The sequence below is a fragment of the Populus trichocarpa genome, chromosome 18 (genome assembly GCF_000002775.5).
Source record: "Populus trichocarpa isolate Nisqually-1 chromosome 18, P.trichocarpa_v4.1, whole genome shotgun sequence".
NCBI lineage: Eukaryota > Viridiplantae > Streptophyta > Magnoliopsida > Malpighiales > Salicaceae > Populus > Populus trichocarpa.
The window spans coordinates 2,185,841-2,210,562 of NC_037302.2; the positions used below are offsets into that span (position 1 = coordinate 2,185,841).

The window sequence follows — 24,722 nt, forward strand, 5'->3', positions numbered from 1 at the left end:
AAGATTTTTTTATAACAAGATAACTATATAGAATATAAATTAAAATAAATTATCAACTCTAAATCACTATAAACACATCATATAAATATTAAATTAAAAAAAACGATAATCAAAGGTAGAAAAGAGATCAAAATGGAAAATAAAAAAGAAAACAAAAGCTACTTACTCCAAGGTGTTGAAATAATGTTTTCCCCATGCCTTTATACTTAGCCCCCCATTTGGAAGTGGACCCAAACAAAAGTTTGTTAAAATTTATTATTTATTATTTTAGATTATATTTTAAAAAATATATTATTTTAATATATTAAAAAAAAAACACTTTAAGAACAACCATAACCACATTCTTAATAATAATAATTAATTTTTTTTTAATAGAACAATAATAAACCAAATCGATATAACAAAGAACGAGCTTGAGTGTGACACCATTGGAGAGCACCCGAAGCTTCCCCAATATCAACCAGAACATTCATCTTCAGGACCTTTACAATAACTCATGATTGCTCCCGTATTATTACACACCAAAACACCCAGTTCAATACTACCACGTCTCAAGGTGGCCACATCTGAATACATCTTGACGCATCCCGCCAGTGGAGGATGCCGCATGCTGACACAGAGTGCTGAAGACGTAAGAGTAAAATCAAATGGTTTCATTTTGGCTATATGTAACCTCTGTTTTCCCAAATTCACCTGCTGCCCCAAAACATTTTCATATACTTTCAGCGTATGAAAAACATGGTCAGACTGCTGAAAGAATACATCCTTGTTATCTAGGGCATGCACCATCTGCATCACACTGCGCACATCCCATTGTAGATCTAAAATTAATGAATTTGCCATGGTGCAAGCTTTGAGGGGAAAAATAGCACTAAGGGGCAAAATTGCCATGGTCCTATAGCCACACTACTTCCATGCATGATAATCAACAAGGGGATAGTATTATCTGAAAGTATCTCTCTGCTAAGCACTCCTCTTGTACATTACCATCCCTCACTAAGACCCATCTGCATTAGTACCGCTGCTGCCTCCTTTCCTGCTCGCTGTTGTGTTCTTCAATATCTGCAACAGTGTCAAATCATTTTATGACCAATGAACAAAAAACATTAATAGATTTCAGTGCAGTTAATTAGAAAGAATTTAGCTTCAAATCCTGCACATAAGAGACCAGACCATGCAATATGGTTTCTGGATGTCCACGGGACAAGTCATGCACCTATTAAATGGGTTCCGAAAACAGGGCCATTATGAAAAATTCATATAGTGTCTGGTTGCCAAATCCAGCCCTATTGAAATTTTACAGCCTGAAATGATGGAGCCCTCCTCACGATTGGCCCACCACCATAAACTATCACCAACTAGGTCTTCTTAAAGGGGTAGTTGAAAAGGGAAAAAAATCCAGATGGGTAATAATTGACAGAGATGACATTCAGATGCACATGCTATACATTGATGGCAATTGGACAAGACCAAGTGGGATGATATATTCTCTTTGTTAGAGAATCTATATATTTATTTTTGGTCATATGCCTCATGTGGGCTAACCTATACATGATACACCCCAATAATTATAAGTTCATGAACTTTCTTTTCTTTCTTAATCCTTGATGTAACGCCTTTCATTTTCAATTTCTTCTCTTAAATACACAACAAGATGTCAAGATCATGTGTCTTATTATCATATATGCCTCAATCAATTGGCTATACACATAAAAACTTATACTTTATAACTACAATTAGGCAATCATCAACCATGCATGTTCATTATGAGCATAATCTGCTTTCTAATACTAGGTAATAATGCCCTAATGATTTTTTTTTTCAATCTCTAACTCATAATATCCTAGTATTTCCCTAGTGATGAACAGTTATTGGAACAAGACAAGAACGATATAATGATGGGATTATGTAAACATACTTGTCTAAGCATTTGATTCTCATTCTGCAAAGTAGAAAGCCTCTCTTCAAGCTCAGAATTCTTCTTTTCCAAATCTTTAACTCTTGTTTCCAACTCAGTCAAGTAAGCCTTCTTCCTCTCCCTTGCTTGCTGTGCTGACACTCTATTCCTCAGCAACCTGAGAATTCCCAATAACACCCCACCAAAAACACTAATTATCGACAATCGCCATCATAAATGCCTCGGGGCTCCACTTCAAACGGCAAGAAAGGGTAAAAGAGTAAAACCAGAACATTACCTCTTCAGCCTTTTGTTTTCTTTGTCAGCTGGGCTCCTTCCTCTCTTTCTCTGACTTTGGCCCTCTCCTGTTGGCTGCACCCGGTCTGGACCGGCGTTTGAACCGGTCTCTCTACCGGAGGCTGATGTACCGGCCGGCTCGCCGCTCATCTCTGGAACTCTTCTAATTTCCTCATCACTCTCCATACCTAAAATCAACAAAGAAATACACAATAAATTCAAAAATCTAAACACAAACAATGTAATATGAAAACATGAAGTTTGAATTTTAAGAGATTCTAATAAGAAAATTGAAGTAAGATTGGAGACCCAGTTGAGAAAATCAATGACTCTACAGAACCCAGATTGGCAACTTTTGAGATACTTGAAGATCCTGAAGAAATAAATAAATGAATAAAGATTATAACTTTGTACAAGTATGCTCTACCTGTAATAGAAAAGCTTTTATTTCAAAAAACCCAGATGGGAAGTCTGAAACTTCAATTGAAATAAAGAAGAAAAACAATCAAATATTGAAAAATTAAATAAATTGAATAAAGAAACTACTTTATTTCCATTTTAAAGTCAAAATAATATTAACAAGAGAGAGAGAGAGAGAGAGAGAGAGAGAGAGATAAGACCTTCTTTGACTTCAAGTTGAGGAGCAGAACTTGAAGATCGCTCACTGCTAGACGGCAGAGAATTAGCAGGAATTGAACTAGTTGTTTGTTCTTGCATTTTTTTTTCCTTTGAAAATCAGATAGAAAAAAAATAAAAATTATGGCTTTTAGAGAGAGAAAAAAGAGCGGGATATTAATGCAATATGTAGTAAATTGTGCAGAGAAAGTGCACGGAGTGATTTAGAGCCGTTAGATTTAATTTTAATCGGTCGATGGAAACATAGAAATCGTGGAAGCATATGAGCCATGACGAGTTAGGTGAATCAAAGGATTGTACGGTACAATCGTGGAGGAATGTGGAGTGTTGGATTGGGTTTGATCGGATGGTTGGGATGGAAGTTGGAAGAGGAAATTGGGACCTAGTGGTGTTTCTTGGTTTCTGTAAAAAAAACAACAGTTTTATTTGAGTGTTGATAATTTGACCAATGCCGATGCCGTGATGTAGAAGAGGAGACTATCTGTGTTCGATATTTGGATATGACCACTTGTGACAATCACGTGATATCCATCTCAAAATTAGGGTTCAATCAAAATTCCAAATCTCCAATCCATTGCAAACTGACCACTCATTTTGATTTATTTCATAGCCGTGAAAGCTGATTCGAGGTTGTTCTTGGATACGATGGATGAATAAAAAATAATTAATACAATGTTGCTTTTACAGAAAAAAAATAAATAGTTAAGTATTGATTTCTCTTTTGTTTTTTGTGTTTCAGAAATATTTTTAAAATAAATTAATTTTTTTGTGTTTTTAGATTATTTTGATGAGCTGATGTCAAAAATAATTTTTAAAAAAATAAAAAAATTATTTTGATACATTTCTGAGCGAAAAACACTTTAAAAAACAACCGTTACCACACTCCCAATCGTTCTATTTTTAATAAATTAATAAGTTAAATTGTGTTTTTAATAAGATAAACTAAGTTTTTTTTTATTCCTTAAATCTTAACATAGTCAAGTTTGAGCCTTGAATCAATTCAAACCGGTACTCGAGTCTCATATTTATTTTTTGTTGAATAAAATTATGTATTTAAAAAGAAAAAACAAAATTCATTGAATAATGGATGTAACCCTACAAAAACAATAAAAAGACTTGATTAGTTTAAAATATTGTTAATAGAGATTACTGAATAAAATAATGTTTTTTATATAATCAAAATTATTTGAATAATGGATTTAACCCTACAAAAACTATAAAAACACTTGATTAGTTTAAAAATATAGTTAACAGAGGTCGATTTAGAATTTGAGCATTTGATTCTCTAATAAGATAAAATTAATAAAAGATGGCGTCCATTACAATCACACAAAAAAAAAAAAAAAAAAAAAACCTAAAACTCTCAGTAAAATTACCGTGTATTGAAACATAAATTATTATTCATTAAGTTGCTTTTCAATGATAAAAACTTTTAACTAGATATAAGTAGAGGTGAGCAAAAAAACCGGAAAATCGATTAAACTGAAAAAACCGGAAAAAAAATAACCGAAAAAACCGAACCGGAAAAAAAAAACCGATTAAATTTTTGAAAAAACCGGCTGGTTCGGTTCGGTTTTATAACCAAAAAACCAAAAAAACCGAACCGAAACCGACAAAAAACCGGAAAAAAACCGAGCCAAACCGGAAAAACCGAGCCAAACCGGTTTGAACCGGTTTTTGCCCTAAAAAAACCGAACCGAAACCGGTCGGTTTGACCCGGTTTCGGTTCGGTTTCGGTTTTTTTTTTCAAAAAAATAATAATTTTGGTTTGGTTATTTTTTTTGATAAAAACCGAACCAAACTGAAAATGATCACCCCTAGATATAAAAGGTAATATAGGTTTTTTTTTACCAAGGTTCAACAATCATTGTCAAATCATGTGGGGGTAAATTATCAGGTATACAAGCTACTTTTATATATTATTTTTACATGAAAAACTTAATGTGTATGTTGAAAAGCCCATGCAAATATCTAATTAAATAAATTAATAACTATTTATATAATTTTTAGTTTTATATGTTACTGTTAAAAATTTAATTTTTTAAAAGTAAATTCAAATTCAAATTTTGAAAAAAACCGCCAACATTTAAAAGTAATATAAATGTAAAGGAAGCTGACATTCAATGTCTAGCAATTTTGTAGTTTCCATACATGTGAATTAATAATAAGAATTGTCTTCTACCTGTTCTAACATTAATTTAATTATACAATTAATCTAATCACTTGGTTTAGTTGTATTTTTAACAAGAAAAAATATAATTAACCTCAAATTAAAACAGGCAATCAAAAATAAATTTAAGATATGTCCCTCCATGTTTTTATCAATATCAGCTACCATCGTTACTTTCTTTTAATTTTGTCAAAGATAACAATATAAATAAAAATTATCTTCCTTAACCCATATAAAAAACATAAAATAACAAAGAAATAAAAATCATTACAAATAGCAAATTAACAACAAAAGGTCTCAAGAATCAAGAGATGCAAAAGAAAAAATAGAAAATGTCTTTAAGCAAATATACCTTTTGATTTCAGCTAATTAACATAATCGATGTTATTAATTAACCGAAGGACAATTGATTCTTGTTTTTCTAAATTAGAGAGAAGGGTGATGCACAATGCAAGGTTTTTAAATTTGCACGTAAAGTTTTCTTCCTTCTATTTTGCTTAAATGTTGTTTTCTTCCTTCTGCTTTTAAATGAAAAAAATTAACGTTGGCCAACGGATACAAAATAAATACGTTGGCCAACAGATATAAACCAACTGAGAAAAAAACGATAGCCAGCACTGTTATTTACATTTGCCTTTTGCTACAGAGAAATGTAGGAATAACAATTACTGTGTTCAACAGCTATTTTAGCTGTCAATTTAGCTTCCCGGTTGGAGCGCATAGAAACAAACAAAAAAGCTACACGTACAATATTTTTCTTTTGCCCGTCCTTTTAGCTTCTCGGTTGGAGATTTTTTTTATTTTGGATTCAAGGAAACCCCACCACCCGGAAAGCGTACTTTGTGGGCCCAGGTGAGCGAGTAAAACCCCGGCTGTCCCAAGCTTTTACAAGAGGTGCACGCCCTAATTCGAACTCGAGACCTGTTGTACAGATCTCAAGCCTTTTGCCATCACGCTACGCTCTTTGGGACCTTCTCGGTTAGAGATGCTATTAGCATTTCTAATTATTAATAGTTTTGGGATTAAATCATGTTATAATTTCTCATACGTCATAAAAAAGAACAATTCATCCAATTTAAACTCCTCTCAGGTGGAATCTAAACCATATTTCTTTAAACAATTAATGACTTTGAAAGTTTGCCATGACAAGTCTTGCTGCTACGATGAACATCTAGTTTTAGCTATTTCCCAGTCTTGAATGGTCTATTTCTACAGTACTACGAGTATATGCTCTTGATTTTTGCATCCCTAGCCAAGTAATATAGGCTCGCTTTTACACTTGTTTGTTTTCACATCCCAGTGATTCTCCACTCTCTTACCCCTTCATATCCTGATAAAACTTTGTATGCTTACTGCCTTCTTTCGACTGCTTTTGGGAAACAAATTATATGAACTTGTGATTTGCTTGTAATGATCATTAAGGTGAAGGTACATTGTAACTTCCACAGCTTGGATATTTGGGCAAGAAAACTGTATGGAAGTTAAGAAGACTTCGTGGTAGAAATCTTGCGAGTATGATACGATTAATGCCATTATTCATGGCCATCACCTTTACAGCAGAATCCAAATTATTGCAGTAACTTGAAAGCGAATGATTTATATGTTTGGTCTAAATGCATTAACGATATTCTGAAGGGAAGCGCTGTGCACACACTTTCTTCAGGCTTCTAGGTTGATCAGCCCATGCATATGAATCATGATGGTTCTGGGTTTTGCTGGGGGTAGTTTATTTTGGTTTAAGGGTTTAGACAGTCTCCTCTTTCAACAGAGATGCCAACTTCCAACAACGATATTTAACCATATTATATTATATTAGATTAAACATAAAGTAACTGCAATCGTTGCCAGCAGGTATTAATCCTCTCTTTCTCTTCTAAGCGAGAGAAAGAGGCATGGCTCAATTTTGAGAATGCCACTACTATGGCTGCTAAACTAAAAGAAATGTAACGAGCAACAAATCAATAAATGAAAGATGCAAATACCTACATGCATAACTTCCATAGCCATCGATCTTCCTAAGGAATTAATCACTTGCTGCTAAAAAGTAGATTTGAAAACAGTTTCCTTTTATCTGATTTGGATTTAGGGATGGCCAGAGGCTTTCCAAAAGAATGATTGACGGGGGCAGTTGAGTAGCTGCGAGGGAAAGCACTGGGTTCTGCCTTCGATTGGCCGGGATCTGTCATGCTGAGTACAACTCTCGCACTCTGGCATGGCCTTAGTTCCTTGTAGTCTACCTTGTCCTCTTTCAAGAAGTATTTATCTTCCCATACCACTCCCGATGAGCCCTGCCTCCTAAAAGCTGTCGACCTTTGCAGAGTTGCCATGTCCTTAATTAGTTCTTGATTGCTCTTATTATTGTACGTGGATTGGGAGATTGTGATACGATAATAGTTGCTGTCTCTTAAGCATATATAGCAGATGGCGGCAGAGAGAATTAATTTGAAGTTAAGAATTACAAGTAAATAAGCCATAGGATGGGATCCAAGGAGGGGAAAGCATTTTGCCATGCCGACGACTAACAAAAAGAGTACAAATCTTGTTTGAAAACACCCTTGTCCAAAGCTATTGTTTTACCAAGATGGAGACCGAACAATTTTCACTAGAAACAGCATAAGCTCTACGATATTGTCGAGGGAAATTTTGTAGCTATTCTTGAATTCTGTCGAATCAAATACTGGAGGACATTTTCTAAGCTTACAAGACAAGCCGCAGTGGAAAATCCACTTACCTACACAATTTATCAAAGCTTGACACAACTGCCAAAATTTGGTATTCTTTGTGTATTTTCATTTTGTTGAAGCCAAAGGATTAGATGTTCTTATATTTGGCATAAGAAATCTAGTAGATAGTTTTCTCCCATTTTAGGAAGGTTAGGTGAGAAAGTAGGTATTCATTGGTGCATGACGAAGAGTTGAGATTTGAGATGTATGACGTATTTGGTATTGCGGTTAAAATAATTTGTTTAAAATTTAATATTATTTTTAATTATTTTAATATGTTGATGTTTAAAATAAAATTTTAAAAATAAAAATATTTTAATATATTTATGAGAAAAAAACATTTTAAAATACATCATATATTACACTCTCAAACAAACACATAATAAATTAAGTTCAGTTTAATTTTTTATGCACCCGTGCTCATTTCATTAACCCATAACCTTCACTCGTATCTAAACCACTACTATGTGGTTGGATCGGTGTACCTGAAATAACTTTTTTTAAAAAAAATTATCTTTCTAAATTTCTTTATAACCCCTCACAAAATTATATCCTAATAAACTACCAATAATCTTATTTTTCTAAATTATATTTAAAAATTAATATTACATATGATTATAAAATTAAAATTTTATCATAATCTCTAATGTTTTGAGTGCAGTAACTCTTTCCTTCTTAGAGAAATTGCATTGATTTGAAGTCAATGTCAATTTTAAATATAAAAATATCCATGACTTGATTTTCTTCCCCCCTCCCTGCCTCTTTCTCCTCTCTCTTCCTTCTTCTTCTTCCTCTCCTTTCTTCCCCTCCGTCATTAGAGGCCATCACCCTCACGCTATTAAAATTAAAATCTACTACTTTAATTTTCTCTAGGCATTGTGGTGCTTGAATGGAAGGATGAGAAACAGACGACGATAGCTACAAGATTGAAGAGAACTCTCTCTTTCACTGCTGATTGTGTGGAAGTAGCAGGAATTGATTTGTGTGCTATCGCTACAATACTTTGAAGGTGCCACTATTAGCAATAAAGACAGATCGCTACCAGCCCAATTACACAGCAAACCCATGAAAAACACAGAATTTCTCATCAACACATGATTTAAAGGATTCTCATCTTCTTACAAGAAATGTTCTACGTACAGCCTTCCTAAGCTTATGTTATGTAGAGATTTTCTTTCCATGTTTTATTGCCCCCATTCCTGCTAATACATGTTAAGACTTGTCAATTTGGGATCTGGAAAACTTACCAGCAACTTTGTAACTGCCTGTCAAACTTGCACGTCAAATTTCCATAAACCACGTAGCAGCTTGTGTTGTCTATGATAATAACCACATGAATCTTAGTTTTCAGAAAGGATTACATATGGAAAAGAGCAAGAGCTTGAAAAAAACATGGAAAAGATCAAAAGCTTGATGCATTAAGTATCTTCCCTCACATGCCATTCCCAGATACATTACAAATTTACAGAGTTTTTCAACTTGAAGATACAGTTTCAGTAACAGACCTTTGAAATGCGCGTCGATGTTCAGGAACACTGTCTTCAGCACGTTTATCTTCAAACCATTCCACCACTCTTTTCCGAGGCAGGTTTGTGACGTACAATGTTGCTAATCATTGAATTCTGCGTTGTTTATATACACGAACGGCACAAGGAACCAGAATTTCCCTAAATCGATACAGCTTCTCAATAAAAACCTCATCCTCTTGTTTTTCTCCAGGTAGTTCATTAAATCATGAAATGATCATAAATATGAGTAGGAAACTAATCTAGAAAGAGTTTAGAGCAAGGTTTCATAATAATTGATATCCTCAATTAAGATAAGGGTTTGAGTATTGACAACACGCACATCATGTAACCTTATTGGAGGCTAAAACCGTCTCCAAACTCTCTGGAAAACCATAATTCTGTTTGGTTGTGTAATGAGATTTTTCACATGTACATCACATAGATTATAAAAGCCATTTACTAAAATTGATTAGCAATTTATATAACTTAAACTATTAATTCCACATTTTTCATAGCACAAAAAATGCAATATCCGCTCGGACAACTTTTTTCACAAGAGAGAAGGTAGAGAAAACTAGACTTACAGTGGGTCTCCTAGTTCTTCTATAGACTCTTTCGGGAGTGTCAGCATGGACTTTCTTCAGTCTCTTTCGAGCAAACCAGCTGCCCTGCATAACATGAATTGGCACTTTCACCTCAGCCCAGTGACATTCACGTTTCCAGTTTCTTCAGGAACAATTTCAATTGGTAAAGTTTCCAGCATCACCAGTGTAGGTGCAGGTTCATCAGGCAAGGCGGCACTCATCATAACAAGATTTAGAGGAGTGTCACGAAGCAAGTCAAGAACAGCAGCCCTATCAAGACAAAGCTCCGCAGCTAGACTTTTAACCTGCAAAACAAAAGAAGAAGAGATATAGAAACCAGAAATATTCACAGATGTCCCTTTATTTTGTAGTTTGTTGAAACAACATTGCTGTCATGACACGCACACTGTTTTTGCAGTGCCCAGTTTTCAAAGCTCGTGCGAGTCTCCGAGGTTGCCGATTATTAAGACTATCATTGATTTCTTAAATTCACTTTTTAAAAAATTATTTTTAAAATTATTTTTATCTTTGTTTGCTATTAGAAATGATTAACGAAAAACACTTTTCAATCAAAGAAAAATTTAGCTTAGTTTTCAGGAAAATATTTTCCTAGAAAATTTGGACGGAAAACACTTTTTCAAAATTATGAAAAATTTAGAAATATCATATTATTTGCTGATTATATTAAATTTGATTCTCAAACTTTTGATTGCTATATATATTTTGTTTTGAATATTTATTTTTCAATTTCATCTCTTAAAATTTATTTTTTATATTAACTTTGGTCCTCATTTTTATAATTGTTATTTGATTTTTCCTTATTATTTTTTTATTGAAATTTTTTATGTATCAAATTTGGTTCTCATTCTTTTGATTGTGACTTATTTTATTTGAAATAATTTATGAGATTTTAATTATTATTATTTTAATTTCTTTATCTTTCATTTTTTTTATTTTTTAGATTTGATCTCTGTTATTTTGATTATTATTTATTTTATTTGAGATAATTTATGAAATTATATTTTTTTTCAATTTCATTCTCATTCAACTTTTTAATTTGTAAGATTTGTTCCTTATTGTTTTAATAAACTTGAGAAAAATAAAACATTAATAAGTTATTTTCCAGCTCATTTTCTATGACATAACCAAACACTGAAAAATATTTTCCAATTTATTTTCTATTATACTGCCAAATATCAGAAAATAATTTATTTTTCCAGAATTCACTTTTCAAAAAAAAAAAAATTTCCAACAAATAAACAGTGCCTCAAACTAGTTTTCTCCACGTTCCTTCTCCTTCATTTTTTTCAATAACGCTTTCACCATGACCCTTTTCAATCTTATTATCTATCATACAGTGAAAAATCTCAAATGGGCTAACAAAAAATTCAATTTTAAACAAATGGGTCATCAAAATTTTCATTTTTCCCGGCCATTTCACTTAATTATTACTAATATTTTAAGCTGGCCTTCTTTTTCTTTGAAGAGGAAGTGAATGCAGAGTTGTTGTTTCGACGGGGGGAGAGAGTGAGAGCGGAGGAGGCGAGAGAGTGACGTGGCTGAAGGAAGTTGGATGGCATGAGATGGACCCGGTCACTTGTGTGTCTATGTTAAGCTTTCAAGTGCCTTTTAGGCATTTGAATAAAGCGAACGCCATTTCTGCTATCTCAAGTTCTCAACTCTCCTGCAGCAGCAGAGGTAAATTTGCTGTTTTTGTTTTTTTATTTTAAAAATATTTTAAAAAAAAATAATTTTTTTTAATATTTTTATTTTAAATTAATATTTTTTTTGTTATTTTTGATATGCTCGTATTAAAAATAATTTTTAAAAATAAAAATTTTTATTTTAATGTATTTTTAAATAAAAAACATTTTAAAAAATAACTGCTACCACACTTTCAAACACCTTCTAAATCTAATAAATATCTTTTGAATTTATATTAATTATATAATGCTGGAAAAATCATTATAATTTATTTTTTTTATTTTATAAAAATAAAAATTATTTGTTCTTGCCAACAAGAAATAACTTTTAAAATAAAATAAATAAAAATATATAAAATAAAAAGAATAGTTATGGTTAAATATTTAGATATATATATATATATATATATATATATTTTTTATTATAATGATTAGTTTTTTATTTTAAAATTTAATTAACTTTAACAAAAAAATTTCAATTTATCCATTATTTTTTAAAAAATTTTATTTTATTAAACATAAATAATATATTTTTTATTTAATAAAAAAATTATAGTACTAAAAATCATATTTATAAAGTTAGCATCTTTATTTTAAAAAAAAAAAATTAATTTAAAACACTAACCATAACATATGCTGATCACCTAAGTAATTTCTACACTAAAATATAAAAAAATAATGAATTTATGATTTAAAATGGTGTTTGAAAATATACAATTTACTTGAAAATATATGAATATAATATATTTTTTAATTTTTTTAAAATTATTTTTAATATTATTATATTAAAATAATTAAAAAAAAAATCACCAAAAACGATTCGAGTAGCAAAATCAATAGGGCATAAAGAAAGACTTGCGAGGTCAAGTAGAGCTCTCTCTCATAATGCATTGAGAGTTGGAAAATTGAGCCATTGACTAGCAGAAATCTAGTAGAAAATTGAGCTAGCTACCTCCTCAAGGGCTTGAGTCAAGAGTTCCAGGTACGCAAGTAGGATCTCACCCCACTTTGTAGGTAAGGAAGATTGGTGTGCATAATTGTGCTTTGGCTTTTCCTTTATATTTGAAGATTAGATCTGTATCTTGTTATGTATGCCTTCAAGATGTTTTCTTTTCCTTGTGCTGATACTCGACTTGACCATTCATGGTTCTGGAAAAAGTAAAGTTATGCACAGCAGAAAGTTTCCCTCAGCATAACTGTTATTTACTATTACTCCCACCTTGTCAATTTACTGGATTTTCCTTACAGGCCCTGAAAGAGTAAACATTAATGTCGAGAGATAACGGAATATTTAGCTGTTCTTTCTTAATTTACCTGCAGATTTACAAGTGAAGGTTTTGTTCATTGTGTTGCCAGTGGTCATAGTCCTCTGCTTCGATTACAAGTGTGGAAATTGTTGAAGCAGTGAGGTGAATTGATGGCAGAAATAACCAATGATACTTTGGTCAATATCGACGAACTAGCAGCTTCAATGAGAGGGGAGTTAGACAGCTTGCCTGTTCTGTCCTCAAAGTGTTGCATCTACACAGTTCCTAAGCGACTGCATCATTTGAACGAAAAGGCTTACACTCCTCAACTGGTCTCAATTGGGCCACTGCACCATGGCAAACCAGAACTAAGACCGATGGAAGAGCATAAAAAGAGGTACCTTCAAGATTTTCTTCAAAGGACAAAGTTGAGTCTGGTGGATTATCTTAAAGTCATAGAGAAAAATGAGAAAAAACTACGAGATTGTTATGCGGAAACCATAGAATTTAGCAGTGATGAGTTCATAAAAATGATTCTAGTGGATGCTGCCTTCATCATTGAAGTCTTGTTGAGGTATCATTTCAAACCAATGCGAAAGGAAAAGGAAAATGATCGAGTATATAATAAACCATGGGCGATACAAGATATAAGGAAAGATATGTGGTTACTTGAAAATCAGCTTCCTTTCTTTATTCTGGAGGATCTTTTTGATCCTGCAAGAATAACCTTGCCGTCTGGCAAAAATCAAATGCTTTCAATCACCAAGCTTGCCTATGAGTTCTCAAAAGATTTGTGGGACTTGGAGGAAATGGAGGAAAAATCTCAGAAAAACAAATCCCCTAAAGTACAACATCTAGTTGACTTTTTGTGGATTTGCCATCAACCTCCTCAGTCGAAATCCAAGAAGAAACTTAAAACTCTGGGCATACCTAGTGCAACAGAGCTCCATCAGGCTGGGGTCAAGTTCAAGCTGGGGTCAAGCAAAAACTTATTTGACATAAAATTCAAGAATGGGATTTTGGAGATACCCAGATTGGAAATAGTCGGTGCGACAGAGCTGTTATTCAGAAATCTGCTGGCATTTGAGCAATGCCATTGTTCTAAGAACTACATAAATGACTATGTCATCATTATCAATCACCTTGTCAACACGGCTAAGGATGTGGAATTACTTGTTAAAGATGGAATTGTTGAGAACTGGCTCTGGGATGATGAAGGGATGTCAGCTCTTTTTCATGGCCTTGTCAAAGAGACTTTTGTCATCGTCGACCATTTCTATTTTTCTGGTCTGGTTGAAGAGCTGAATGCATACTGCAGAAAACCTTGGCACAAGTGGCAGGCAACCTTAAAACAACACTATTTCAATAATCCATGGTCCATCATTTCATTTATCGCTGCTGTCATTCTACTTGTACTCACTACTATACAAGCAGTGTGTTCTATTTTGTCAGTGTAGGTACTACCAAACTGATTTTCATAGTGTTTTAAGTTGCTTTGAGTTGAGCAGACTGCGAGGCTTTACCTTGTGATTGCAGTCTCTATTCTGTTGTCAATGTTCATTTTGTCTAATGACTCTGTTTCTGTAACACTGCAATCAACTAGCTCAATGTGTTGTCAGTAATGATCCAAGTAGTTTTTGCATGATCTAGAAGGAATTCTGAATATGAACAGAATAAAAAACACGAAAAAAAAACAATATTTTCGTAGATTAAAAAGCTGAAGATCACCCTCTTATTCTATTGTGTTAGCGCGTGTCAAATATAGTTTTATCCGTTCCTTCTACAGTCACAAGAGCAATTGCTTGAGATTTACACCTGCAGGTGAAAGAAAAAACACCCTCTAATACTATTGTGTTAGTGCTTGTCAAAAAACACTTCAACTTAAAATCTTAAGTTATTATGCGAGATTTCAACAATAATTTTATATTACTCTCTAATAGTCTTTTCAACTAACAGAGGCATATGGCAGAAAAAAGAAACTTGATAAGAACCTGACTTTGAACAGAGCACTGATGCTTAATATGTTGTCAGAAAAAAAGAAACATTTTTTCATACCATTCCAAAGGTAAAACCTCTTATAGGGTTTCACCTGATGAGTGATATAACATCAAATTCAGATGCATAGCCCCATTTCTCTTGGACTCAACGCACTTTGCACCATCGACAAACTTCTGTCACTCTTATACATTCACCGCTAAATATTGACTTCTTTCAACTAGTTCTTCATATTTATCTCCAAAATTAAGTCTTTTATACCCGAGACTTTCATTGAGACATTTCATCGAACATCTAGTGGGCCTTAAAATCCAACAAGAGAAATGGACGATTAACTAATCGTGAACTATCATGTGCTAAAGAAACACTAAAATATGATGAAATTAGCGGTGAAGAAACAGCTTAGAAACTTGAACTAAATTTGATGTTGCTTGTTTTGAATCAAATGGCGGTTGTGAAAGATTTTGCCTGATTTCTTCGGAATTGAAAAATATGGGCCGTTTTATATTACGGATGTTTTCTATTCCAGCCCATCTGGGTTCGTAATTCCATGATGGGCCAAATATTGCCCTGAATGGCGCAGGTATTGGCCCATGATCTTGATATGCCAATTCGTGAATATTTACGGATTCCACTTTTATATATATTAGTGAGATTGTGATACTTAAATAATTTGATTTGAAAATATAGTGGAAAGAGCATTTAAATAAAACTAAGAATTTATTTTATTTTATTTTATTTATTTATTTAAAAGCAAACTCTAAATTCTATCATTTCGTCTAGGAATTCTACTATTTTCCCCATCTTTTAGCACGTGGGTAATTTGGGCATGAACTCCTAGAGAAGTAGTTATATTTAATGATTTATAAAATAATAATTTCGATGACAATTTATCATCATGTGGCATCCTGAGATAACTTGCATGCACAAATGGATTGATGTGAAAATGTGTGTAATTAAGTTTTTTTTTTTTAAAAAAATACTAAAGCTAGTAGGGTATCTTTGTATTAGTTTTCACATCAATCAATTGATATTTAATTCATCTCTATGATATTATTTGATTATTTTCTTAGAATATAAAAATATTTTATTTGATTATTGTCTTAGAATAGAAAATTAAGACAAGACAACAACAAGGCTATAAATGAAAAAAATATTTTATTTTGTATAAAGACAAGATATGTAATCAAAATATAAAAAAAATTATTGCTAAGAAAATAATATAATAAAATTATAATTTACTCAATCATTAAATTATTTATTTAAATATATTTAATTTTAAAATAAATAATTAAACCAATTATTTATCAAATAAAATATTTGCATCAACATAAAGTTAACATCTAGTATCAATAGAAATATAAGATAATAATTTCATCACAAATACATATTTTTAGTAATCATTCAATATCCTCTTCATCATCAAATCCAATTTCTTTGAAAACATGACCAAATTTTATTTCTCTACATTATGCATGGTTTAATTATTATATTAATTTTTAAATAATGATATTCATTTTCTTTCATAATCTAAATAATAATTTGGTTTTATCTCTACGCCACCTCTTTATCCTTCCTTTCTAGATAAACAAAAAATTAGCTAAAAATTATTTATGAAATAAAGTTAAATTTTTTTTTATCCAATTAAATACATTTTTATCCCAACCATCTTTATCTTTTTATTATGAGAAAATAATCAAACGATATCTATCATATATGCCGCACGTGTGCAGCGTCGCGGCGAAAACATCCACCCTCAAAATTGTTATTTGATGTGTAAAAATATGGCAAATATGAGGAGACAAGGAATTCTTGTTTTTTATTAGTGGAAAAATAGAATGAGAGTCGCCACCTAGTATTTTGGTCACTAGAAACCCTAACTGGTCTTAGAGATCGGGTATGGGGACTAGTTACGTAAAAGAAAGGTATTAACAACCCAAATACGCCTTACCTAAGGTAGACTGCATTGTTTTATTGTCTGATAAAATCTAAAGTCTTGTCGTGTTTTCTAGTTGTTGGTCCGTCTATGGTTTAAGAAAAATCCTCCTTGGTAAGGAGATCCTTATCTTATCGTGTAAAACCTAACTGTTCTGACGTCAACAAAAAAAATTTAATATCCAGAATACATCTTACGTATAAGGTCATAACCCCAGATATTAAAAGAAAACAAAATAATTTTTTTGGAATTTTTGAAATATTGGCCTAGTTCTCGTGACTTTAATAAACGGGTTATTAAAGTCAAAATGCATGCTAATATATATATTTGAAATTTTCTTTGTTATATGAAAATACAATATGATTTTTTTTTTTTGAGAGACTTGGCCGTATGCATGAAAACAAAACATTTTATTTTTTTTATTTTTACAAAATCCAGGTATTTTAATACTGGATTTGTATTTTTACAATATAAAAATATAAATTAATATTTCAAAATGCAATAAAATATTTGCGGAAAATCACATATTTTTAAAAAGAATTTTTTTAAGAATTTTTTCCGGGCTGGGACCCAGCTGGTTTTTATCCGCAAGCGTGCGTGAACAATTCACGCACGCCTGCTCGCAGGCTGCTACAGTCACGGTGTAATTAATTTCTAAGTGCACAGTGTTTTGTGCATTATCTTGCAAAGCTGGAGTTACCTGGAAGCAAGACCCAAGCAGCAGCATGTTTTGGACCTATATTTTCCCCTTTTCGTTTGCTTTTCCTCCGGTTCCTCTGGTTCGTTATCTTCTTTTGTTTTTCCTTGCTACTGGTATTCGTGTTTTTCCAGTTTCTCTGAGCTTGATCACGGATCCTGCAGTTTTGAAAAAGGATCAACAGTCCCTCTCCTTTGCAGTTGCAGACGAAGAAACAGTGTGAAGGGTTGTTCCAACACTGCTTCCTCTCCTTGGTTTTGTATTCTCTCCTTCCTTTCTTCACTCTGCCTCCCTGCTTTTTTATTTCTGCCTCTCTGTTTCTCCCCCCTTCTCCTCTGTTTTCTTCCTCACGCTTTCCCTCTCTGTCTCGTCTTTTTCCTCCTTTTGTTCTCTCTCTTTTTCCTCTGTCCTCTCTCCCCTCACTGTCTCGTTGTTTTTTTTCTGTCCTCTCCTCCTTTCCGTTGTGCAGTGCTGGTGCGGTTGTGATGGAGAATGGCAGTGGCTGCTGGACGAAGAAGATGATGAGCTGACGATGGCGTTGGCAATGCGGTGCGGCTCTCTCCCCTCCTTTTTTTCTCCTCTGTCGTTCCCCTCTGGTTTTCCCTCCCCCTTTGCCCCTCTGTTTCTCCTGCTTTTATAGGTCAGAGACCTTGTGCTGGTAACGGCCAGATTGATAACGTTTGCAGAGGGATGACAGCCGTGACATATGCCCCATAATTAAAACGAATTGGCGCTGTTGCTGCTGTAATGTCTCACAGCCAGCTGCATGGAACCGTTACTGATGAAGAAGGCAGTGAACAGCCAGCTGCATGAAACCGTTGCTGATGAAGAAAGCAGTGAACAGTGTTCAGTGAAACGGCACCGTTTTGAAATTTTAAATGATATTTCTGATTTGGTCCTTGGATGTTTTTACAATCTTGTAATCAAACCCCTGGATAAATTACAATTGGATCCCTTGATTCTAGCGCCTTTCCGGTTTGATCCTTGGTTTCGGATTGTTTCAATTAAGTCCCTAATTGGCCATCAAACTTCAATAATTATGCAATTAAACCCCTGATTTGATCAAATTAACTCTTCAAACTTATAATTGGACCCCAGAACTTTAATTTCATCCAATAAAAGCTGAAATTGACTTAAAAATTAATTTGCCTTGCAATCAAACACTCCATAAGTTCAATTAAACCTTAGATAAGATTTAATTGAGTCCATAAATATCTGATTTTGGACTTTTCTTCTTCAAATTAAATTTTCTTTGTCAACAGGGCTCTCACCAGTAAAAAATATACTGTTAAATTTCAACCTTTCGCATTTTTGAACCTCTTCAACCAATTTGATCTTTTTTCGGCATTCCAGCATCCTTTCCTCGCTCCTATTATTTTTTGGATTTCTTCCAAATATATATATATATATATATATTGTATTTTCTCATTTTTTTTGGGAACCAAAAAATGGATAACAACAATATATATCTAGATTATTGAAGAATCATACCAGAGCCAAACTCATGAGCTCTTTATATGTGAAAGTCGGACCTATCACATGATGAGTTAAAAGACATATCTTTTTACCACTCTATTTATAATCCTTAATGTTTTATATGTACGGCCAAGTTATAATCATGTACGGATCCACCATGTGGGTAATTTATGCCATTGCCCACACTGCCAAAAATAAATAAATAAATCAATCAAATATATTATGATGAAATTGGTAACGGATTTCGACGAATAGAAGAATTAGAAAAAAATTAAAATAGATCTATTTCGAGAATGAAAAAATAATTTCGAGAAATTATAACATAAATGAGAAATAAAAGTTAAGAAAGAACTGTGCGAAAAAATATTGATGTAAACTCTGATTAAAAATCAATAACGTTACCATGAAATTATAGTAAGTTTGTAAATAAAACAAATGATAAAAATGAAAAATAAATATATTTCAGAATAAAAAAAATGGTCTCGGGGACTTAGTAAAATAATTGATATGGTTTTAGCAATGATTTAATAAGAAAATTTGGATTTTGACGTTAAATCACTTATTGATCAGTTTTACGATATCTAGCATAACTCTCAATCTGATTGTCATATTGGAGTGAAATTTTATGAGGAACCTCTTGACACATTGCTCTATCTTAGGTTAAAAATTCAGGGTATTATAGGTTTGGAAAGACCATGCGAGAATATCAACAGTTGAATAAAAAATAACATGGAGGCTCATTAATGATATTTTCATAAATAAGCTAGGAAAACTGAAAATTTAGCTTCTTCTTCCCCTTTAAATTGTCATTCAGTGCTGAAAAAAATTAGAAGAGAAAATAATTTTAAGAGCTTCCTCACAAAAACCTCGAAGAGAAACCAAGATTTAAGACAAGATAGATGAGGAAGTGAGTATTGAACATATCTAACTCAAGAATTAAAAAGAAAATCAAGTGAGGAAAATGGAGTAGAAAGAGAAAACTCACGACATTAAAAGAAGAAAAGAGGACTATAAAACTTTGACTGGTTAATATTCAAAGTTCATATAATTATCAGATATGATATTATAAACTCAATTATACAAGTTTAAGTAAAGATTAACAAAGTTTATACGAAATTCTTAAATTTTAAATGTGGGTTCTTAAATGTTAAATTGAGAAAAAAAAATGAAATTGTGAAAATATGATGTTTTTGGTATGGAATAGGATGTAAATGGCTTTAAATAAAACATGATTAAAGAAGAAAAATTGAGTTTTTATGGTGAAAGTAGAGCTGGCTATTTAATAGGGGAATGAGAATTTTTGAAACCAAAGTAAATTTTTGTTAGTTTGTGTTGATGAGGATTGAAGTGGATTTAATAATATTGTTTAGTTATAGTTGAATTTTTAATATAACTTGAAAAAGACAATGAGAAATTGATGAAATAAATAATTTATTGTTATATGTTGATTGATTGAAATAAATAATTTATAGTTAGTTATAAAAATGATTAGATGAATGATAGTTTAATTATTTATATTGAAAAATAGATATTTGAAAATATTGATAATTAAAAGATGCTATAATCAAACATCTTTTTATGAAGTTTCAAAGAGCAATTGTGAATTATATATATATATATATAAAAGATTTTATGAAATATGTAAATTTTTTAACTTTACATTATAAGGTTATGATTTTTGAATCTTAATTATTTTAGTTATTTATTTATATTATTTCCACCCTATTAAAATTATATCTTGAATCCGTTCTTGTTTATAGTTCATCTTTTCATATATATATATATATATATATATATATATATATATATATATATATATACTACGACAATATCTAAATCGTGTGGGGGAATCACTGTTCCCCCCCACACAATTCACTGTGGATTACAACAGTAATCCACAATGTTTTTCCTCTTCTTTTGTTTTTGCTAACTTTTCCCTTTTTTTCCTTTTTCCTTTTTTATTTATTTATTTATTTTTTCAAAATTTTTTTTGTTGATTTTACTTTTTAAATATTGATCTGGTTAAATTTTTTGCTTTGTAATTTTTTTTCTTTAAAATACTGTGGATTGCTGCGATGTTTTTCCACATAGTTTTTCTATTTTATTTCTTTATTTTTCAAAATTATATTTGTCGATTTTTTTTTAATATGGAACTGATTGAGAATTTAGTTTTGCAATTTTTTTTCTTTAAAACATTGTCGATTGCTACAGTGTTTCTCTGCATGGTTTTTTTTTTATTTTCTCCAAAATTATCTTTTTTAATTTTATTTTTTAATATTGAGCTGGTTAAAAATTACAGTTACAATATGTGAGGAAAACACTGTAACTTTTCTCGAAAATTACTGTTGCTTGCTATAATGTTTTTTCCCACATGGTTTTTTCCTGTTTTTGTTATGTTTTTCCCTAAAATTATCTTTGTCAATTTTATTTTTTAAATATTAAGCTGGTTAAGAATTGCAATTACAAGTAACTACAAGTTTTTCCTCACAGAACACTATGGATTGATACAGTTCTTACTCACATAGTTTTTTTTCCAGTTTCTTTTGTGTTTTTTTGTAATATTTTTTTCCAAAATTATCTTCGTCGATTTTATTTTTTTTAATATTAAGTTGGTTAGAATTTAACTTTGTAATAAAGCTTAATTATGTGGGGAAAGCATTGTAGCTTTGCTCATAAAACATTGTGGATTGCTACAGTGTCTCTCCGCATGGTTTTTTTTGTGATAATTTGTTTCAAATTATTTTTTTCAATTTTATTTTTTTAATATTGAGTTGTTTGTGAATTACAATTACAAGTCATTACAAATAAGGCTAAATCATGTGGGGAAGCACTGTAGCTTTCATCACAAAACACTGTGAATTGCTACAGTGTTTTCAACATGATTTTTTTTCCTTTTTTTGGTGTTTGTTTTGTTATTTTTTTTTCTAAAATTGTCTCTGTCAATAATTATTTTTTTAATATTGAGCTGATTAATAATTTAGCTTTATAATTTTTTTTTCTTTAAAACACTGTGAATTGTTGCAGTGTTTTCCCATGTGATTTTTTTATGATTTTTTCCAAAATTATCTTTGTCGATTTTTTTTTAATATTGAGTTGGTTAATAATTATAATTACAATAAAGCTAAATCATATGAGGAAAACGTTGTAGTTTTTCTCACAAAACACTATGGATTGCTACAATATTTCTCTAAATGGTTTTTTATTTTATTTTATTGGGAAAAGCGCTATAGTTTTCCTCACAAAACATTGTCAATTGTTGCAACGTTTTTTCTCATGGATTTTTTTCCTTCCAAAATTATCTTTGTTTGTTTTTTTTTTTAATATTAAGTTGGTAGAGAATTTAGTTTTGTAATTTTTTTTCCTTTTTATTAACTGAAAAGCTAAATTATATGGCGAAAACACTGTATCTTTCCTCAGAAAACACTATAGATTGCTACAAATCATTTTGTTCAGTCGCTAAGTTTTTTATCACCAACACAACTTTTTTTTCCGTCATGAAATATTTGCTCTATCATACATTTAATTTCTATTATTTATCTAGCGCTGATTCACAATTATAACACTATCAAGTATATTTATTTTATAAGCCCGCAGCAGCGCGCGGGCATGTCATATCGTGTGTATATATATAAAATAAAAGAAGTGTACATAATTAGAATTCGATTACCAAGGAACGGGAAGTTTCCTCGAATTAAGCATGCATTGGCCGAGTTGTCAAGGTGTGTAAAAAGACTTGCTAGAGCATGTTTGGTTTATAAAGGGGGTAAAGGGAAAAACTTTAATACGATTCGAGCATGCTTGGTTATATAAAAGCAAGAAAAAGGAAAAACTTTTACGAAAGTTTAAGCCATTTAATTCCCGTGCCTTGAATTGGATCAAAAGTTCTCGTTTTTGCTACCATTGACCATCACAGTGTTTACCAAGAGCATTGTATGTGGCGGCATATGTTTTTTTTATATATTTTTAAAAAATAAATTAAAATAATATATATTTTTTTATTTTTTAAAATTTATTTTAATATTAAAAAAATCTCAAAACACAAAAAAATATTAAAATAAAGAATGTTAGAGAATAATATAAATTATATCCTGAGACCTTACCTAACAACTTAAGCTATTGGGTTGAGATGGTTCTTTGACATGGTATCAGAACCTTGATGATCAAGCGGTCATGAGTTCGAATCTCACCATTCCCATTTATTTGATAAAAATTAAACACAAGATAAAGTGAACACTTGAGGGGGGTGTGTTAGAGAATAATATAAATTATATCCAGAGACTTTACCTAACAGTTTAATTAAGCTATTGGGTTGAGATAATTCTTTTCTAAAAAAAATAATAAAATAATTTTTTTTTAAAATACCATTAAAAAACAAAAACAAACGTGATGTCAATTTCAACAAATGGAGCTCAATAATCCAGTGAATTGTATAGTTTTTCATAGCTTTTAGGGCCCAGCTGACATTTAGCAATCATGATTAAAGATGTTGATGTTCTTCTTTTATGAGCAAATAGCACCCATCAATTGTCTTTTCTTTCTGAGATTGAATTGCAATGTTGGAAATAATAATACATTGATGATTATATATAAATTAATCTTGATTCTTCAATTTCCAAAGATTGAAGACTTTCCCCACTTGGGGCCTAAGTTGCATGATTCCGACAAGCCATCCATGCTCTGTCGTTTTGTTATAATTCATCGGATAAACTAGTTTTTAGCCCCTATTTTCACTTTAATTTTCATAGATTAAAATGTTATAATATCAACAAGTTGATGCCTTGATGGAATGCTATTTCTTCCGTCTCTAAATTTCCTTCGTCTTCTCCAATTCTCTCCATGCATGGCAATATATGCATAGAGATATGATTGAATTTCATAAAAGTCCTTGAAAGTTTGAAAACACTACATGAAAGCTCAAACTTGCTATCCTATTGTTAGTTTGTCATTGGCTATCTAGTGGTATCTAAGGGTCACATTAAATTCTTTTCGAGAGTTTGAGGTCGGATATTGACAAATTTTAAACCATGTGGAGTAATTAATTTAAACTTTTTTTATGTTTTTTGGTTTAATCAAGGCTATTTTTAGCTCGAGGTTAATTTTTTTATGATAGTCTTTTCGACAACTATGTTTTTATATATTTTTTAATGTTAATAAACTGTTTTCATCAATAATATCATGATTATTATAAAAAAAAATTAATTTTGCCACCTTGACCCATTACATTTGGTTTTATGATGATTGTTTTGTTTTTTTTGTTTTTATAAAGTGGTGGTATATATAATAAAATGAAAATACATAATTCACTAATTCATCATGAAATTATTACTTAATTCCATTTATTAGCAATCTTTTAATGAGGGATAGATTATTTACCACCAAACCTCCATCTCCATGAATTATTTTTTCCTTGTAATCATCCAAGGTTATAATTTCTTTACATTTATCATAAAATTTAGCTTTGTGTCTCATCTTTTACAAAGCAAAGGAAAGAAAGTGGATCTAGTACTTCATGTCCTGCCCTTGTCAGCTTAAAAGGCAAAAACAATTTTAAAAATTTGCATTTCCCTAAGCAGTTGAGTTTCTAATAACAATGTTAATTACTAATCTCTGATAAAAACGACATTATTTTTTCATATAATTATGTAATAGATCAAAAGAGCCATCGAACGTCTTCTCTAGAACGAAACAATCCATTCTCTTATATATGATCACCTGACAAGCTTCAAACTCAAACCAAATAATGTTTACTGAAGAACTCCATACACAGCTGATGAAACCTTCAGCAAACTGTGGTCAATCATGGCAATTAAGGCAGTGGAAGCCCTGGCACAAAAAAACCCTTTACAAAGAATT

General features: G+C 31.5%; 3 protein-coding genes across 8 annotated transcripts; 1 reads left to right on the forward strand and 2 right to left on the reverse strand.

Moving 5' to 3' along the window:
* Positions 1–319: 319 nt before the first annotated feature.
* On the reverse strand, positions 320–3,263 carry LOC7459020 (transcription factor HY5). 3 transcript variants are annotated; one of them, XM_024589933.2, is made up of 5 exons: positions 2,815–3,260; positions 2,504–2,567; positions 2,196–2,382; positions 1,919–2,075; positions 320–1,062 (listed from the first exon to the last, which is right to left on the reverse strand). In XM_024589933.2, exons 3-5 carry the CDS (start codon positions 2,378–2,380, stop codon positions 997–999), a joined length of 408 nt encoding a protein of 135 aa, XP_024445701.1. In that variant the 5' UTR covers positions 2,381–2,382; positions 2,504–2,567; positions 2,815–3,260; the 3' UTR covers positions 320–996. The 3 variants fall into 3 exon arrangements, with proteins under 3 accessions (XP_024445701.1, XP_002324289.1, XP_052305090.1); XM_002324253.4 differs by lacking the exon at positions 2,504–2,567 and having other exon boundaries at positions 2,815–3,263; XM_052449130.1 differs by lacking the exons at positions 2,504–2,567; positions 2,815–3,260 and adding an exon at positions 2,622–2,725.
* Positions 3,264–9,728: 6,465 nt separating this feature from the next.
* Positions 9,729–11,472, reverse strand: LOC7462979 (protein OVEREXPRESSOR OF CATIONIC PEROXIDASE 3-like). The gene is made up of 3 exons (XM_052449070.1): positions 11,468–11,472; positions 10,221–10,284; positions 9,729–10,120 (listed from the first exon to the last, which is right to left on the reverse strand). Exons 1-3 carry the CDS (start codon positions 11,470–11,472, stop codon positions 9,923–9,925), a joined length of 267 nt encoding a protein of 88 aa, XP_052305030.1. The 3' UTR covers positions 9,729–9,922.
* An 873-nt stretch (positions 11,473–12,345) lies between these two features.
* LOC7459018 (UPF0481 protein At3g47200) lies at positions 12,346–14,387 on the forward strand. 4 transcript variants are annotated; one of them, XM_024589624.2, is made up of 2 exons: positions 12,346–12,532; positions 12,839–14,387. In XM_024589624.2, the coding sequence occupies exon 2, from the start codon at positions 12,936–12,938 to the stop codon at positions 14,220–14,222; it is 1,287 nt and encodes a 428-aa protein (XP_024445392.1). In that variant the 5' UTR covers positions 12,346–12,532; positions 12,839–12,935; the 3' UTR covers positions 14,223–14,387. The 4 variants fall into 4 exon arrangements, with proteins under 4 accessions (XP_024445392.1, XP_024445394.1, XP_024445393.1 ...); XM_024589626.2 differs by having other exon boundaries at positions 12,875–14,387; XM_024589625.2 differs by having other exon boundaries at positions 12,346–12,500.
* Positions 14,388–24,722: the final 10,335 nt, after the last annotated feature.

Bases quoted from the DNA above. Each gene is read 5' to 3' on its own strand.
- LOC7459020 (XM_002324253.4), bottom strand. From the start codon at position 2,911: ATGCAAGAACAAACAACTAGTTCAATTCCTGCTAATTCTCTGCCGTCT. The intron at 2,383-2,814 runs GTCTTATCTCTC...TGTTGATTTTAG, and splicing joins TCAACTTGAAGTCAAAGAAG to GTATGGAGAGTGATGAGGAA. The intron at 1,063-1,918 runs GTATGTTTACAT...ACACTGTTGCAG, and splicing joins AGAATCAAATGCTTAGACAA to ATATTGAAGAACACAACAGC.
- LOC7462979 (XM_052449070.1), bottom strand. The intron at 10,121-10,220 runs GTGCGTGTCATG...TTTGTTTTGCAG, and splicing joins CTGGGCACTGCAAAAACAGT to GTTAAAAGTCTAGCTGCGGA.
- LOC7459018 (XM_024589624.2), top strand. From the start codon at position 12,936: ATGGCAGAAATAACCAATGATACTTTGGTCAATATCGACGAACTAGCA.